Source organism: Mastigoproctus giganteus, chromosome 3, assembly GCF_048544385.1.
Source record: "Mastigoproctus giganteus isolate SK-2022 chromosome 3, ASM4854438v1, whole genome shotgun sequence".
NCBI lineage: Eukaryota > Metazoa > Arthropoda > Arachnida > Uropygi > Thelyphonidae > Mastigoproctus > Mastigoproctus giganteus.
In genome coordinates, this window is record NC_143577.1 from 8,676,908 (window position 1) to 8,696,543 (window position 19,636).

Here is a 19,636-nt window from a genome sequence, read left to right on the forward strand (position 1 = left end):
GCTGTAGCACATGTTCCTTGAGTAGACCATGGTTCACCCTCCTGATACAGTTGCAGTATTAGGGACTTGAACCCCATTGATATGCTAACTACAGTTGATATGCCAACCCACACTGGACCAGCATGACCGATTATGGTCCATTTCCCTCAATATGAATCATTGAGAAGGCTTTCACCTGCAGTGGGTTATATTATTTATATTTAATATTATAAAATATATATTTTATATATATTATAAAATATATTTAAAAGAGTAAGAGATTACCTCAATCTTTTGCATAGAATGCATCCAGTTGATGCTCTCCAAATGTAAACAAATAAAACAGAATAAAATATATGGATAAAAAGATATTAATGAATTCTCTCACTCATAGAGACATGACCAATCCGAAGCACAATGGAATCGAAAGCCCCAACCCGACCCCGAAACACATCAAACCAACTCGGAAAAAACTGTGAGTGCGAGAAGACATTCTGTCAGAATAATTAAAATAGTTAGTCAGAAAACTGTATACAAGAATAAATAATGAAAATCACGATTATAAAATTTGGATAAACACATTGAAATACAAATTAAATGAAATTTGCCGTAATCTGAGAAAATTGAAGTAATATCTTACTCTTTTAAACATAGTTACAACGTAGAAGTTATTGAGCCTAGTAGCTCTATTTTTTTTTTTACAAATATTATAACATAAAATTTTCAAAGTTTATTAAAAATCTAAAATAACAAAAGTACAGTTGACACTTTGTTCAAACGTTGGGACATCAGATGAGGGTTGGCAGGTTGCATAGTTATTGGACCAGCTGATAAAACAACTACTTTAGAAAAGTAGAAGTCATCTCTTCCCCCACCCACAGATATAAGGCATATTATCAGTTAACAATTGTTCATCCTGTAAATACTGTTAATAATTGTTCATCCTGTAAATAGTAACTTAGTATAAAAGTCCAAATTCTTAGAATTTGGAATGTTCTAAAAAAATTTACTTTGATAGTGAAAATTAGAAACTTCATTAAAAAAAAAAGGCTAATGTGTTGGTAATTACTTTATAATTAATTATCAGTTAATTAAAATTATGAGTCATGGATCCATGACTCATAATTTAATCAACTGTAATCATATATTTAATAGTTAAATATGCAAGTATAAACGCATTTTGGATTTTTTGCATTTATCATTTTGATTTACATGATTTTTATTATATCTGTTTAGGGGATTGATACCCTGTTTCAAGTTGCTTTGGCACTCTTAATGGTAAGTAGTGGGCTTTTTTGTCATGATTTGGTAATTTTATTTTAACTGCCATATTTAACTTCAGCAGACCCTTAAATTATTAATATTACTTGAAAATATTTTTCATTAATATTTTCATTTGTGAATATCTTTATATGAAAAATATTTTCATTTGAAAATGTTTTTGTCTGACTGTATAGGACAGTCATTATTATATATTATTATTTTAGAAATATTCCCAGTATTGATAGAAATTTGTTGTCAGGATTTTTGTTTCTTAATTGCTTAAATGTATAAAGAAAATTTATGTGCATACCTCAATGTATTGCGGGTGTTGGGGAAACCAAAGCCTGTTAAAGGTGTTTCTCTTATCACTACCTTATAAGAGAAATTTGCATAAACAAATTTGCCTAATTTTTTTTTTTTTTTTTTTTATGTGAGCACACATGTAGGTTAGTGCAAAAGCATCATTGTGAGCACACAGTGACTTAAAGATATGCACCATTAAAGGTGCAAATTCTCTTTGCATTTTTTCATAACATAACTTTGGCTATTGGAAAAGTGCATATGGTCCTAAAACCTGTAACATACAATAATACCCAATGCTTCACTTATACTGTGACTCCAAAGTCTATATGCATTATTGTCTTTTTGTAATTTTTAAATTTGTCTCTCATCTTGTCTCTTTCTCCTGTATATACCTTAATATTAGTGTAAGCATTTATTCCTACAAAGAATATATTGTCACTGTAATATAAGCAGTTGATATTTCTGCTCTCTTTTGTTGTAATTATTGTTTGTATGTTTAGTTCTAGTAGTACAAAATAAAACTTAGTAATTTTATTTTGTCTCCAGTCACTAATCTTAAAATAGTTTTATTTTGTCTCTTAGTATAGTTACTTAGTAGCCTTTATTTTTTCTTTAGCCACTATATTTAAAACTTAACATGAATATAGCAACTAATATTATATGAAATATTGTTCATCCTTACATCATATCTCTAATTCATTGATAATACAAGTATCCAAACTGAGTTAATGCTTTATTTTATCACTTAACTATCATATAAAAGCCTAATTAGGATACCTTTGCTAAAAATATGAAACATCTTAAGCTCTAGAATTTTGTATTTTTGATTTGCAGTTGTCCAAGAAAGATCTATTAGCTTTGGATTTTGAGGGTATTCTTAAACATTTTCGTGTGTCTTTGCCAAAAAAATATCGTTCAGAAGAAAATGCCAGACTTCTCCTTCTAACTGCAGTTGGGATTAAGGTAATCGCACTTTTAAAACTAAAAATAGTAATAAAAATGTAATAGTTAGATATACATTTCTAAAACTTCAATACACAACACCCAACAACTTGTGTATAATTTTGTTGTAGGAAAATAATTAACGTTGAAATTAAAATGAGATTGCCAGTTCGAATTGTGTCTAAATCTATATTATTTTAATTGTGTTATGTATATAACATTTCTTAACTGTTAAATGATAATTATATTAGTATCAACATAAAATTAAAATACAGCTAAACTAAAAATTAACTAGTCCTTAACCTTTTCATGAATGTGCTTGTTTTCATGTCTGTGTTCTCAAGAGTACACATGTTGATCTGTGTGGTTTTTGGGTTAATTTCAAATAATGTGCCATTTCATATATGAATTGTCTTGAAATTTGTCCAGATGACCACTTTGTATCTTTGTTTCAAACTAATAGTAGACATAGTTTTAATAGATAGCAACATTCAAAATTATAAGTTTTTTTTTTTTTAACTTCTGGTTCTAATTTTACTCTGATGCTGCTGAGTCAAAAGAGCATTAAGTAATATCATAATAAGAAAAAAAAATTATATTTAAATACATTTGTGTACAAAGTTTTCATTTTTAAAAAAACTTTAAAAAATTTCATCAAAACACTCTACAGAGCCTGCCGATCTCATAAATTCACTATAAGGAACCCACCTGTGTGCAGCAAACACAGGTGGGTTCCTTATAGTGAATTTATTGATTATTGAAAACTGTAGCCACATCTTGTAGCATAATTCCAAAACAGAATTTTGGAACTTGCTAATTATAAATGTCAATGTACCACTCTCCTGACCGTAAATAGCTATACTACTATATTTAAATATTTCATCTAATTGAGATGATGATAATGATGGATGCAACATAATGTAATATAATTAAGATGATAACGATGGATGCAACATAATGTAATGGGTGGGCTAAAAGGTCTGAGAACAGGATATACAGGGTGTCTCAAAAATACACGGTATAACTTCAGGAATGAGTTCCTCATATGTAGACAATAAAAATATTTTATATCAACATAGTTCTGGAAATGCTTGGTTTCCAAGTTATTAACCGGAATGTCTTGTACGCCTGCACTTCTGTATGACTGCCCTGTGAGTTTGTTTGGAAGTATACATGGGGCCCGAATAACTTATCACCAAAAACACCCGCCCAGATGTTGGTGCTGAACCGCTGTTGGTGATGTGATGGAAGAATTGCATGTGGGTTTTCCTCAGTCCATACATGCTGATTGTGAAAGTTTTGTATTTCGTCTTGTGTGAACTGTGCTTCATCTGTGAATATCACTAAGGCAGGAAAGTGAGGAGTTGTACAACACTGCTGCAAGAACCACTGGCAAAACATTACTCGTGCAGGGTAATCTGCTGGTGACAAAGCCTGTACCCGTTGCAGATGGTAAGGATACAGTTGGTGTTCTCGCAACACTCTCCAAATAGTCGAACGTTGAACAGCCAGTTGCATTGCTATTCTAAGTATGCTGATTCCAGGAGTGGCATGCACAACATCCAAAATCTCCTCCTCTACTTCAGGAGTCGTAGATCTTGGTTGTCCTCTGTCGGCAGCACGAGGTGTAAGGTCCCATGTTCACAAAGGCGGTGATGGATACCTTCAAACGTTTTCCTGTCTGGACATCTTCGTTCTGGGAACCTTTCGTGGTAGACGAGCCTCCAGAGCATTGCCATCCGCCAAACTGTACATAAAGTGCATATCTGTTTGCTCCTGATTTGAGTACATGGTCGGAATGGAAAACCACCAAATTCTGTCAGTACCTTGTGATGAAGGAAATCACCAGGAGATAAGACATACCGGTTAATAATCCGAGAACCAAGCATTTCCGGAACTATGTTGATATAAAATATTTTTATTGTCTACATATGAGGAACTCATTCCTGAAGTTATGCTGTGTATTTTTGAGACACCCTGTATAAAAAAACAGTATTAACAAATTATAGAATACATTGTGCTGCCACTTTATTAGGTACACCTACCTTGTAGCATGTTGAGCCTTCTTTAGCCTTCAAAACAGCCTGAATTCGTCTAGGCATGGATTGAACAAGATGCTGAAAATGTTGTGCAGGAATGGAGTACCATGCAGACATGAGTGTGCCATGCAGTTGTTTGAGATTTGACGTAAGTGTAGGCCTGCAGCAAACAGCCCTTTCCACCTCATCCCAAAGATGTTCAATAGGATTGAGATCTGGGGATTGAGTGGGCCACTGCAGCAAAGAAAAGTCATTGTCGTGTTCCTGGAACCATTCCATAGTGATTCAGGCTTTGTGCACTGGTGCATTATCCTACTGGAAGTAACCATCGGACTGAGGATAAACTGGCAACATGAACGGATGCACAGCAACTATGTTTAGGTATGATGTGGCATTCAGATGTGAATCTGTGGGTATCAATGGACCCAATGTGTGCCAAGAAAACATTCCTTGGTACACGTTGGAACACACCATAATACTGCCCCCACCACCTTGCACAGTAGTCGTCAGACATGACGGGTCAATGGATTCATGTTGTTTTCACCAAATTCTGAGCCTTCCATCAACATGATGCACCAGGAACTTCGACTTGTCAGACCAACCAACTGTCTTCCAATCCTCGATAGTCCAGTGCTGGTGTTGCTGTGCCCACTGGAGGCGTGCTCTCTTGTTCTTCATTGATAACAAAGGTACACAATGTGGCCATCGGCTGTTCTAGCCCATTTGCGACAAAGTGCAACTAGTGGTTCGTTGCGATATTTTGTTTTGCCCACCAAGGTTGTATTCTGGCGTGATGTGCGACATTGTGGCCCACCTGTTTGCTTGCACAATTCTAGCTATCCTCCTCTGATCTCTCTCATCAACAAGCAATTTTCTTCCACAGGAGTGCCGTTGAGAGGATGTTTTTTGTTCGTTGCATCATTCTCGATACGCCCTTGAAACTGTGGTGCGTGAAAAGTTCAGGAGAACTGCTGTTTCAGAGATGCTTTGTCCAGTACATCTTGCACCTACTGCCATGACACGTTCGAAGTCCATTAGATTACTCCTTTTCCCCAATTTTGCTACAGTTTGGATGCTTAACTGATACTAGAAAGGTTGTTCTGCTGCACTTATATCCACAACATGTAGTTATGTGACTTGCAACATTGTAGGACAAACCATTTGTGTGCACAGCAGGGGTGTACCTAATAAAGTGGCAGCACAGTGTAGGTTATTTTGATATTTTAATATCTAATAAAATAACATGAAAAAAAATTGTACATCATTGCCTTATGCAGTTTCTAAAATTAAATTTTTTTATGTTGGTAAGTGGAAAAAGAATGAATATCCAAAAAAATTGAGCATTGTTCAGTAATAAAATTTTTGACCAAAGAGGGCAGAAATGCTAAAGTAATCCATGAAAGAATGATTATATTGTTTGGGGAAGCATTACCCAGTTATTATGCTACTGTTGCAAGGTGGTTGGCAGAGTTAAAAAAAAAAAAAAAAGGAGTCTGTGGATGATCCAAGGTCAGCTTGGACCATCATTGAAGAAAAAATTTTAGAAAACAGAAGAATGAAAGTGCCTAAACTTTAACAATAATAAATGATCATTTGGGAAAATATTTGGGCAAGATGGATTCTCAGAAACTTTCCGTTTGTGACAAACATTATCAAAAGAGAATTTAAAAATAATTCTTGCTGATCCAGATAGATTTTTATCCTGTTTGGCACCTGACCATGAAACTCAGCTTCATTTTTGTGATCCTGAATTGAAATGATGCAGTGAAAACACAAGCGATTGCCAACCTCCCCAACAAAGTTTTGAACCCAATCATCAGCTGGAAAATTGTTGGTCTCAGTTTTTTGGGATACAAAAGTATTGTTGTTAATTGATTATCTTGCATACCACAATAAAACCACAATAACAGTGGAATATTATGCTAGCCTTATGCCAGAGTGCTAAAAGCTGCAATTTGGAAAGAAAAATAAGGAGAGCTGGGTCATCAGGTTTTGCTTCTCTATGACAATGCACCCATGCACGAAGTCCTGGTTGCACAAACTAAAATTCATGAATTTGCTTTTAAACAATTAAACCATCCCCTGTACAGTTGAAGTGATCTGGCCCCAAGTGGCTGTTATTTGTTCAGAAATCTCAAGTCTCATCTTTGAACTCATTTTAAAGATGACCAGCTGTAGAAGCCTGTTTTGATGTCCAGCCTGAAGACTTTTTTTGAAGGATTGAAACCTTTGCAAATTAAATACAGTAAGTGTATTGAACTTCAGGGTAAATACATTGGAAAAAAAAAACAGAATTTTGTACCTATGTCTTTTATGGTCCATTGCCAGAACTTTTTGGTGCCCCTCTTATGGGGCAGCCATAAAGTTCTGGCAATGGAGCATAACACACCCAGAGGAAGTAATCAGTGATATCACTTGTGTATGAAATAAGAATTCTAACCTGCTCATATGCTCATAAGGAGGTGATTATTCCCTTGTATAAGGCAATAGTCAGGCCACACCTAGAGTACTGTATACAGGTCTGGAGGCCTCATTTCAAGAAGGATGTAGAGCTGCTGGAACGAGTACAGAGAAGGGCGACAAGATTAGTGAATGGAACAAAGGGGTGCTCTTATGAAGAAAGGCTTAAGTTTTGCAAATTACAGTGTCTGGAGACTAGGCACCAGCGAGGTGATCTGATAGAGGTGTATAAAGCCTTGAATGGTTTGAGCATGCTCAATGCTGATGGGATTCTTCCTCTCGCTCAGAATAATCACCTGAGAGGGCATAAATTCAAATTGAGGAAAGACAGATGTAGAATAGACGTGCGGAAATTTGCCTTTAGCCAGCGGGTGGTTGGTTGGTGGAACAGACTTCCATCCCTTGTCGTGAAGTTGATAGCCTAAATAAGTTTAAGGCTCAGCTGGACAGATATTTTGAACGAACAGAGGGGTGAAGTGGAAGTGGTTTTTTTTTTTTTTTTGGCTGATGCTGCATAAGCTTGCTTTCTTGCATCAAATGCCTCTACTAATGCTAATGCTAATATGGTTCCAATATTGTACATAGTTCATAGTGCAACATTTGAATTCATACAGGAAGTGTGTGGGTGAGTTTGGGTGACCTAAGAATTACATATTGTGATCTACAAAATTTATTCTTAAAAATATTAATAACAACTAAATGTGTTTCTGGAACTTTACATTTTGCAGACCAAAAAATTAAAGAAATATGAGAAAGATTACTTGGCTTTGAAGGAACAGCAGAAGCAACAAGAAGATCCTGTAGAAAGGTTACAGGTTAGTTATTCAGTTTTAATATATGATGTTTTGTTTATTTTTAAACCTCTGATAGCAATGCATGATGCAATATTATTTTATAGTTGGTGCAGTATGATGTTATAGGAATGCTTGGTGCAATAATTTTTTTTCTGTTATTTCAAGTTTTTCGTCGAGAAGTGACAAATTGTTTATCACATTAATTGTGTGTTGATGCACGCGGGGTTTTCAACGTATCCTTAGGAAAGTGTCATTTGTCAAACTGGACTGTCCTAATGGGTAGTGCAGGGATAGTTGCTACTCTCTCACTCTCTCTCTCTCTCTCTCTCTCTCTCTCTCTCTCTCTCTCTCTCTCTCTCTCTCTCTCTCTTGCGCACGCACACACACACGCACGCACGCACACACACACGCACACCATGTGGGAAAGACCTGAATTTCATTTTGATACATATGAAATATATGTAATTAATAGACCCGATATATACATACACTGGTGTGCAAAATTTAAGGACCAGTCAGGTTTTCACTTGTAATTTCTCATAGGAGTGGCCTGGATATGGGAAAAGCATACCAAAGGAACCTTGTGAGGTACAGAAATGATGAAGGAAACACCATCGACACAACAATGGAAACAAAACTGTACAGAGGGACATTATTCAAAAATGGAAACATAGCACTGGCTGCCATGAAACAGATGCATCACTGCCAAAGATGGAACAAAGGGAAGAGGTGGTCCTCAGTAGGAGATATGGCTACCCCTAATGTTGATGCAGGCATTGCAATGCCTGTCCATACTTAGAACAACGTTGTTGATAAGTCAGCTGGTGAACATTTTCTGGTGGGTGTGGACGTACCGCTAGGCGTCTCCCCATAGCATCCCATATGTGTTTGATGGGATTTAGATCGGCGGAACGGGCAGGCCAATCCATACGAACAATGGCCTTACTTTCCAAAAGCATATCAACAGCTGCAGTGCGATGGGGTGTGGCATTATCATCCATAAACACAAACTCGGAGCCAATGGCACCTCAGAACAGACACACACATGGGGAAGGATTACCTCAGTACAGTAATGTGCACCAGTTACAGTACCATCTTTCAGTATCTCGAGTTGTGTATGTCCATCCAAGATAACGCCTCCCCCAGACAAGAACACCTCAACCACCATATCGATCCCTTTCAGTGATGTTTGCGGGGTGATACCGTGTGCCAACCTCTTGCCAGATTAGCTGACGTCCAGAATTGCTGCTGAGACTGAATCTACTCTCATCAGTAAAGAGTACCTTAAGTAAAGATTTTGTGGTTGTAACCTTTAGAAATAGTGTTGGTCCTTAAGTTTTGCACACCAGTGTACTAATGCCTCATGCTCTTGGTTGTCCCACTAGAAATTCCTAAAACAGCCAAGATTATACTTGTGCAACTTCACCATCTGTTTACTGCATACTTGATTAATATTTAATTTTGGTTACTTTCAAAGTGCAATACTTTAAAACAAAATTCCTTAACCTACTTCTAGTAGAGCGAAGATTTTTTTTTTGAAGCCAAAAATCTTCAGCCATTCAACCTCCCAAAATGGTTATGACCAGGGCTCCCACTCACAGATTTTAAAAAAACTTAGATTGCAACTTAAATAAACCCAAAAAAAACCTAGTTTTCATCATATAGTATAGCAACACAAATAAGATAAAACTTACCATGCATAAATATCTTTTATTTAATTGTACTCAGAATTTTCATCCCATTCAGTTCCCTCCACATTTATTTTTTGAAGTTCTTTCATTTTTTTCAAACGTTCTTCGTATCTTTTATGACAGGTTCCTAGTATGACTTCTTTTACCAATTCTGATTTAGGTTTCCATGTATAGCAATTTTGATTAGATCTATTTATTGCCTGTTTTTCCATTAGTCAATCTTTCACAGTTTGTGGTTTAAGGGCGTTTGTGGCTTTTTTTTTATATGGTTTACTTGGGAGAAGATTCTTTCTACGCTTGCCGAAGAGTAAGGTAAAATAGTTAGACTGGTCATAAAGTTAGATAAAATCTCATATTTAGAATTATTAAAGCCATCTTTTACATTACGTAACAGATACCAAAACTCAGGGATGGTTTTGTGAGAGAGATCTAAATCTTGATTTAAATGAAATGATCTCCATTCATCATCTAGAAGATCTATTTTGTCTTCAGAAACAAGGGGAGGGAACTGCATTGCTAAATGGAAAATTGAGGATGGCGATTTGGCACGATCACGTATCACTGCTGGGACAAGAATGTTGAGATTGGCGATAATTCCATCGTCATTTAGAGGAAATCTTTTTCTGAAATCCATACAAAGTTCAACAAGAAATTTTAAACAATCATTTTTAAACCTGCTTTCACTGTCACCAAGTGGTGTTGAATTTAATAAGGCCATACAACGGCCTCCCAGATATATTTTATTCAGAGGCTTATGATTTATTGCATTGCTTGGATCAATTTCAACCAGCTTGCACGAAGTAATGACTTCTTTTATGAAAAAAACTAATAATATTTTTATACTCAATTGAAACCATTGAATGAAGTAAGTGCAATCTGAAATGCTCAGATTGAAATTCAATATTCAGGCAGTTTATTTTCTCCAGTACATATCCTAAAAACAATAACATATGCTTAGTTCCTTTGGTGATCATAGTATTATAAATATTCCCTCCACCATCGATTTTGTCAATTTTTTATTGAGACTGAAAATAAAGAACTAACGCATCCCACTGCTCAATAAGAATTTTTATTACATTGCCGCGGGATAACCAACGTGTTTGTGCTAATTTGGGGATTTTGTGCTTAGCAGTATCTACAACATCTTGAATCATTTTGAACTCATTTAATCTCTTGCTACTACGGGAAAAATAACAAGAGATATCTTTTATAAATATTTCTAGATATGATGGTAGTACCCTGACTGAATGACTAGCACATAATGCAAAAGAATGGCAAACACATTCCATTATAAATACTGATGGTACATCCTTTCTTAGCAATGACTGGAACCCACCCTTAGTACCCATCATTATGGCACAATTATCACTTCCAAAGCCAACGATATTACTTATTTGAATGTTTTTTTTATATGAAAAGATCTTTTACAGCTTGATAAAGCCCTTCTGAAGTACCATTTTCAGAACAAACAGTGTCAAGTAACACATCTACAACATCGAGTTTTTGAATATCAAAATATCTAACAACAACAGCTAGAACTTGCGATAAAGATAAATCTGTACTTTCATCTATTATCATTGAAAACTTGATGTTTCTGCATATGTTAGAAATGTATATTTTTTCATGATAGGCTATGCCATCTTGTATAAGATAAGAGACTTTAGTTGCCTTCATCTGAACTTGTTTTGCAATATTGCTATCATGAAATGCTTTCTTACATGCTTCTATAAGGTGATCACATTGCAGAAATGGAATATTATGCTCAGAAATTAGTGCAGCAATTGTTAACTCTGCCTTTGCTAATTCTTCATTCTCCGTAGGTTTACTTTTTGTGAAGAACGTGTCTATCGTTGAACTTGTCTTAGCAATATTTGCACTTTTTTTATGTTTAACTGTATTTTTATGCGCTAGTAACATCGATTTATTGGCATTCTTTAATTTCATTTCACAACAAATACAGTAAGACGCACCTTTTTCATTACTGTCTTCTTTCAACCAATCCTTTAATTCCGGATCTTCTAACCATTCATTTCTAAAATTTTGAGTATACCACTGTTTACTCATCTTTATCTGTGGGGAACAAGTTTCAGACATTGTGGGCAATTTGTGGGTATGGCTAGTTAGCAGTTATCTTATTTAAAAATGTTCTATAAAAAAAAAAATAAAGCACTAATCCATTACTATAAAATAGAAATAGTCACTGCAATTTATTATATCACTGTATGTAGTACACGCATAAATGTAAAAATCACACCAAATAATGCAATAATACCATCAACGATGACGAAAGACTGTGCAGTAAAGACCGCCTTCCGCCTGCTCAATAGGCTGCTCATACATGTTAGTAACACGAACGAAAACCATAGTGTAGAACCCTGCGAAAACTTTGAAATCCTTTTACATTTGTAGTGTTTTGTACAAGCACTTGAGACATTACAAATTATGATCAGTATTGTTAGAATATACAATTAAGTAAATTGTAAACTGTTATTAAATGTATTAAATTTTATTGTATTTATAAGAAATAAAAATAAATTGACTAAAATTAAAAATTACCGAAAAAACCCAGATAGTGAGATATTTTTGTGAAAAAAACCTATCAACCCAGATGACAATCAAAAAACCCAGGCGTGGGAGCTCTGGTTATGACCACAGCTTATAGAGATGAAGACACAAAGATGAAACTGATCATCATCAGCCATTTTCAATCCACTGTAGGATGTGAAGGCCTCTCCGGCAACTTTCCAGTTCCTTCTGTTTTGTGCAATGGCCATCCATTTACTACCTACAAACTCATGAATTTCATCTATCCATCTCCGCCGTTGTCTTCCAGGTTTAATCCAGCTCCTCTTAGTCCATCTGTCATCATGTCTTCGAGCTGGTATTCCAATAGCAAATCCCATATCATTTATGAGCATTTTCCAGTTTGAACTGACAATTCATTAATGCAGCCCCTTACTCCCATGGTAGCTTAGTCAGCATGATACATCACCACCCATTTGTTTGGAGAGGTCTGGTTATAATTCCTTTTGGCAATTGGGAGAATTTCTTTTTCAAGTCCTCTTTCTATAGGCAAAATGAACATATACAGGTATGAGTTTCAGCATGCATTAATGAACTTTAAATTTGAAAATTTAAAGTTTGTTAATGCATATTGAAGCACACTTTCATTTCATTTGATTAGCTGTAAACAGAATTGTCACAAAACTGCTCATCCAGAAGTTTCTCATGAATGCTTGAAACAAACTTCATATTGAGGACTGATATCGAGAAGCACTATTTTTAAACAAATAATATATACTGCCTGTTTCACTCTGTCATCTCAGTGTTTTATTGGTGTCCATACTTGTTTGAAGAACAAGGTGTTCCAGGAATGGTTACTTCAAATTACTTACTGCCACATGCTCGTTGGTATTGGGTTTAACAACACAAGGGCTGCTGTGGCCAAATTGTGTCTGACTGGCACATGCTTTAGATGCCTTAGATTCACTCCTGAATTTTAAAGTTGGAGCTTCTTATGAACTCTTTATGGTTTCAACGTGTAGTTTTTAGACCTGTTTTAGCCAAGGAAGCTGAAAGCTGGGTAAGGAATAAAGGGAATGATGAATAACAAAAAATATAGAAATTTAAGTTTTAAGAAAAATGAATGGAACTAACAGATAGAAGCATTGACAAGACCATATTACAAACAGAAAAATAAAAAATAATAATAAATAAAAAAACTCAGTAACTAATATTCAATTAAAGATAAATGAAGAAAGCTTAAAAGATTATTGATGTTTAGAATGAGAAAGAGAGGTTGTCTGAACAGATATTTAAAGCAAAAATAAATGGTAATGGGCTAATGGGTAATGGGTATATCTTAATCTGCCTAGGATTAAATACCTAATAGAAATAGTCACATGTAAAAGTCCCATAGTTCTGGACTGATTTCTATTATTGTAGTGATTTGTACTTCCAATGGGTGTATAGAACATGGATATTTAAAAATGGTACATTTTATTAACACGATTATTGTAACATTTTTAAGTGGTTTCATAAAATATGGTTATAATTCCTTTTAAACTTTGATTACTGTCATAGATTTACTGTTATTTTCATAAAAACATTTTTTATAATAAATAACTAAATCCAAGTTTATATTTTGTATGTCCAAGTCCAGAAGAATTAACAATTTTGTCATAACTGTTTTATTGTACAGGTTTCTCTTCAGAATACTAGTTTCTTATAAATTGTTTCTTGAAAACATAAGATAAAGTATGTTCCATACTTTATCTTATGTTTTCTTTGTCACTGTGAATGGTATCATATTTTCCATGTCATGATTATGGATCTTGGTTTTAAACAAGTTCTATTTAGTTTATTTTCAAAAAAATGGAAAGTGAGACATAATGTCATTTGACACCATTTCTGTAAGTCTGAACCTATGATAACTTTTGTATTTACTGTACATTTGTCAGTCCTTAGGTATTGATAGGGATCTTTTAATATCAATTCACCATCTTGAAATGAGATGATAGCTACCCAGATTATAAGAACCACTTGTTTAATACTCTTTCTTGTAGCCTGATCCAAAAATTTAATGTTTGTGAGTGGGGCGGTCCCTTTCACAATATTTTTATTTCAGTCCACTATCCTGAAACGGGGCTCATATCTGGTGAGTATGGGCTTGGCACACCCAGGGTCCTGAGCTGGATATCATCATTCTTTTCTTCTTGATTATTCCCTTCTATTTCTGACTCTTGTTCTCTCTCTCTCTCTCTCTCTCTCTCTCTCTCTCTCTCTCTCTCAGAGTAATTGGCTGGTGCAGCATAAGCCTCAGGCTTCCTTGCACCATATGGCTAATGATGATGATAATAAGGTTGAAATAGACCTAAAACATTTTCAATGGAAGTGTTGCCATTATTGCTGAGGATCTTGGTCTTAACAAAGAGCCAAATAACTCACCTGAAATTTGCCATTTGTTCCAAAATAGGGAAAGTGAGGAATAATTATTACTTTACTGCTTATAGTGTTCCTCATAAGTAACAGAGTAATGCAGTGATTTTTTTCCCTTGTTTTGAACTTTTTCATGGGGGGAACTTTCTAGGTGTCTTTTTCTATAAAGAAAAAAATTAACTGAAATGATTTCAAAATCATTTATATTTTTAACTGGTTAAGTGGTTTTTACACTAGTATTTAATAGGAAACTGTGTAACATGAAATAATAAGTTAAGAACAATCTTGCCTTTTTGAGTTTCGTGGCCACCAGAACTTCCACTCAAGTAATGCTGTGGTCTGAATACTCGAAGATATAACAAACTTCATATTGAGGACTGATATTGAGAAGCACTACTTTTAAACAAATAATATATACTGAAAAACATTTTGAAATGCATAGTAGTGTGGAAACAGGGTTGTTTCAAGTTAGTAGTAAATGTGTGTGCAGCATAAAGCTTGTGGGTGATTAGGCATCAGAAACCATGAGATGGTAAAGCTTTACTCCAAGGAATTGATTAAACCCATAGAATAGAAGGATGAGCAGGTATTCAGTGCTGACAAGATGGGCCTTTTTGAAGATTGTCTATAAAGACCAAAAAGGAAAGGACTGTTCTTTGCTTTAAGGTATCTAGGAACTGAATATCACTTCTCTATTCCAGTGAAGATTTCATGGTGAAGTCTGTGTTCAGTCGCTTGAAACAGATGCTGGAATACTGTTCCAGTTTGTCATATGCATTGATAATATCAATGCATATTATCCTGATGAGTATTCTGTTTCATAAAATATTCTATTTCAAGTTCTGCCCCTTTGTTTTCACTTTCAGATGTGAAAGCTTTGGTAATTACAACATTGTTCCTGTAGCAGTTTCACAGTTGCTTTGTCCATGGGCAAATATTTTAATTTAAAGAACATATATAGTTGTTCTCATTATCGATAATGCCCTCGACCATTGCTCCAACTCTCTATTGGAATTTGTAGATCAAGATGTAATAGTCTTAAAAGCATATTCCACTTCAGAAACAGCATCTTTCATGTTTTGAATACAGTGAAAAGTCAATCAACTGGATGTCAATCAGTGTTGTAAAAGATTTAACATTGTGGATTGCATTGTTATGTCAAGTCATTCACCATTAATGCCCATTGGAATAAAGTGTGGCCAGAGCGAGAGCGCGCACGTTGACTTCTGTCTTCCCTTGTATTGTAAATGAAGTCAGGACCATTGCTTAGTTGACATATCACATTGAAGAAAAGAGCTCTGATATGGCGATGAGGTGGAAGAACTGTCCCGCATCAAGGAATCCGGAACCTGTATTAAAACTGAAAGGCACAGAAATACGGATTACAGATTCGATAAGACTATTGGGTTTGATCTTAGACACCAAACTAAATTTTCATAAACATATAACCTACCTGTGAACTACATGCCTCCAGAAATTAAACATCCTTCATGCAGTATCCTCAACATCTTGGGGTGCTGACAGGCAGTCATTACTGAATTTATATCGTGCTCTAATCCAGTCACGATTAGATTATAGAGTTGTAATATATGCTTGCTTCGTCTAAAAAGAGCATCTTGCAATTTCTGAACACCATCCAACACAGTGCTCTTCGATCTTCTCTAGGTGCCTTCAGAACTTTGCCAGTTCAGAGCTTGTACGTGAAAGCACACAACCCTCCACTTTATCTTAGAAGACAAAGCCTACTCTGCCAATACGCTGCCAAAATAAGAAGCTCACCATATCATCCTTGTTGGGTATATCTCAACCAACCTCTTTGGACAACACTCTATGAATCCAAAGCTAATGAACCCAGGCCTGCTGGGATATGTCTTCAAGAAATAACAGAGAAGTGGAAAATTGATCTCAACAAAATTGAAGAAAGTGCAAATATGCCTTTACCTCCATGGGATAAAGTTGATATAGACACTGATCTATACTTCACTCAGTGGTCAAAAAGCACCATTCCATCGTTTAACATCCAACAGCTACATGCCAACCATACATTGGAACACACTGGAAAACTCGTAATCTATACAAATGGCTCTAAATTGCACTTGCATGTAGGTGCAGCAGCTGTTTTCTCTTCACATGTAGTTTAAAAGTCTCTTCCACTTGAATACAGCAGAATTATATCTGCAGAATTATATGCCATCCACTTTCTGCAGAATTATATGCCATCCAGCTTGCATTAAGTGAAATATGTCAGCAATCATCAATTTCTGTCCTAATATATTCTGATTCACTCAGTGCTATCTCAGCCATACAGCTCTGTGACTGTATTGCTGTGCAGTTGCTTACCAAAAGTTGTGAAACACTTGCAGTTATAACAAAACATCATTCATGTAATCATATCCTACAAGAAATTAGCTTTCTAATCAAACTCTGTCAAAAAATATTCTGAAATAACTCTTTGCTGGATTCCAGGACACTCTGGAATAGAAGTCAATGAAAAAAGCAGATAATGCAGCAAAGTCAGCTACAGAATGGGCAAACAAAATAATGATAGTACCTTACACTGATTACAGACTAATTATTATTAGAACTAGTGAAGATGAATGGGCCTAGATATGGAGAGCTAAAACCAATAATAAACTGCGGGATATAAAACCGAACCCACAAATATGGAAATCAAGCATCAGAAAAAGTCGCAGAGGAGAAGTAATGCTTGCCAGACTACAAATTGGCCACACTCACCTCACGCATTATCATCTATTAGCTAATGAAAATCCCCCCCTCTCTGTTTTCAATGCCAAGTTAAGCTTACAGTGAAACACATCCTATTAGAATGCCTGCCTTCAGAAATTCCAGATTCCTTTGCTTCCAGAGTTTATGCAATAATTGGAATCCACTTACTCTTCAACAAATATTAGACAACTCTGCAAATCTAGATGAACTGTTCAATTTTATTCGGCAAATCCAATTTGACACACAAATCTGAAAAAATTGATTTTCATTAAAATAAAACATGGAAAGACACATCTTGGCCTTTGATGCCCTTGTGTCTTAAATCCAAAGCTCTTGCATAAATTGTGCAACTAAATGAGCTTACATTAACAAAGTTGTGGAGTTGGATTGAATAAGGAGAGGAGTTCAGATTCAAAAGAGGAACTACAAAGCTTTTGCTTTGTAGTTTCTCTTTTATAGTTTTTTTTGAGCTACATCAGCATCATGTACTTTTGGCATTTTCAATCTTTTTTTAAGAATGTAACTCTTGCAGTAGCAAGGCCCTACTCTGCATAGAGGGATAAAATGTTGTGCTATGAATTTTTAATTCTTTTTGATATTTAAATACCAATAGTGTTAATTTATTTTCTTTTTTTTTATCAATCATCACATGTTTGGTTATTATTATTATTATTATTTGTTTTGCTTTAAAATTTCTGTTTAAATTTAAGAAATTATTGTTGAAAATAGTTTGCATATGCATTTTACTATTTCAGAATGAAAATAAAAGACTGCTGAACAGTACTCTACATCTTCAACAAGAGAATGATGATCTGGCTATAGAATTAATAACTACTCAAATGCAATTTACTAATGAACTTGAAGTGGTTTGTATTAATGATTTTTTTGTACCTAATACTTAAAAACTTTAAGCTGAACAAATTGCTTATTATTTACATTTATTTATTGTTTGAATATATGACACTTTCAAATAAATAAATAAAAAATGATTACAAATTCTAGACACTAATATCTTGTAAGGTTAACATCAAGGGTGAGCATGTCAAATCAAATTGCCTTAAAAATAATAATAAACAATATTATAAATGCAATGGTGTTGAATTTTATCTGTTTTGCATGTGTATTAATAATGGTAAATGATGCAAGGAAGCAAGCTTATACAGTATCAGCCAAAAAAAAAAATTACTACCCACATGATTTTCCCTACCTACCTACTTTAATAATTTCCAATAATCAGTTACTCTCTAGCTGAAAGAAATTTTTACACATCAGCCCTGTAACTATCCTTTTCAGTTTAAATATGTATGTCATCTAAGAAGAGTAAAAATACCATTGCATTTACTTTACTCAATCCATTTAAAGCCTTAAGCACTTCAATTACATGCTAATTTCCAAGCTTCAATTTACAAAACTCAAACCTGTTTTTGGTAAGAGAACCCTTTTATGCGCCCTGACTTGCCTTTTCTTGCACTTATTCCAACATGTCCACATCCTTCCTAAAATGAGGCTTCCAGTGTTGAGTAGTGATGTGGCCTAATCATTGCTTTATACAATGATAATTACCTCCTTATCTCTGCTGGCAAAATTCTTGTATATGATTAACAGAACACCCATGAGCTATTCTAGCAGTCTGTCTGTGCTGCTCAAAGAACTTTATGTCGGAGTGTACAATTACCCCTAGGCAGTGCTGTAGTCATAAAATTAGCAGAAGGTTACTCTATGAATGTTATGAAAACAGCGAGTATATTGTGTATATCAGGCTTTTTAATCAAATTCCAGAGGGTATACTGCATATACCCATGTGTGTATACAGCAGGCCCCCGTTATAACGCGGTTTGTTTTACGCTGATTCGCTATAACGCTGTTCTTATATTATAACCCGTATCTGACTATAACGCTGTCACAGATCACTATAACGCTCTTTTACAGATTACATTTTTGACATATTTAACGAAATTGTTTCATTTGATGGAGTCGATAGCTTGAAAATGAATAGCAAAACAGCATTAAAACGTTTCCCACGCCGACTTGAGGAATTTTCCCACGCTCAGCGAAATTTTCTCGCACGCTAATTTAATTGCAGTACAGTGACTTGTTACGTAGTTCCGAGATCAACATTTTAAAAAATGATCAAATATATTGCTTGTAATATTTGGGTTATATGCATTTATCCGAAGTCTAGTCATCACTCAGTACAGTATTAGACATCGTGCGTAACGGAAAGTTTACTTGAACATTGTATCATAATTAATTCAACCAACGCGGTTATATTTTCGAAGAGCTAATAATGACCGACAGGAATGAAAAAGCAACAACGTCTGGGCGCAGTACGAAGACTATAAATGTAAGAAAAAGACTGAATTTGAAAATTAAATTAGACGTTTTGAAGCCAATCGATTCCGGTCAACGACAAGGGGATGTGTGCCATAATTTAGGACTTGCAAGTTTAACTGTAAGAATAATTATAAAAAATTAATTTTATCAGCGGCAAAGATAGCTG

At 35.0% G+C, this 19,636-nt stretch overlaps 1 protein-coding gene across 4 annotated transcripts in view; it reads left to right on the top strand.

Annotated features, from left to right (window-relative positions):
* Positions 1-19,636, top strand: part of LOC150087647 (rab GTPase-activating protein 1-like) — a 298,662-nt gene that overhangs the window by 259,286 nt on the left and 19,740 nt on the right. For all 4 annotated transcript variants that reach the window (XR_016546720.1, XM_090369176.1, XM_090369174.1 and 1 more), the window contains exons 17-20: positions 1,216-1,257; positions 2,380-2,508; positions 7,715-7,801; positions 17,892-18,002. Coding sequence is in view for 3 of the 4 variants with exons in the window: in XM_090369176.1 (XP_090225302.1) it covers positions 1,216-1,257; positions 2,380-2,508; positions 7,715-7,801; positions 17,892-18,002 (369 nt within the window). In the remaining variant the exon portion in view is untranslated. The remainder of the gene's footprint in view (positions 1-1,215; positions 1,258-2,379; positions 2,509-7,714; positions 7,802-17,891; positions 18,003-19,636) is intronic.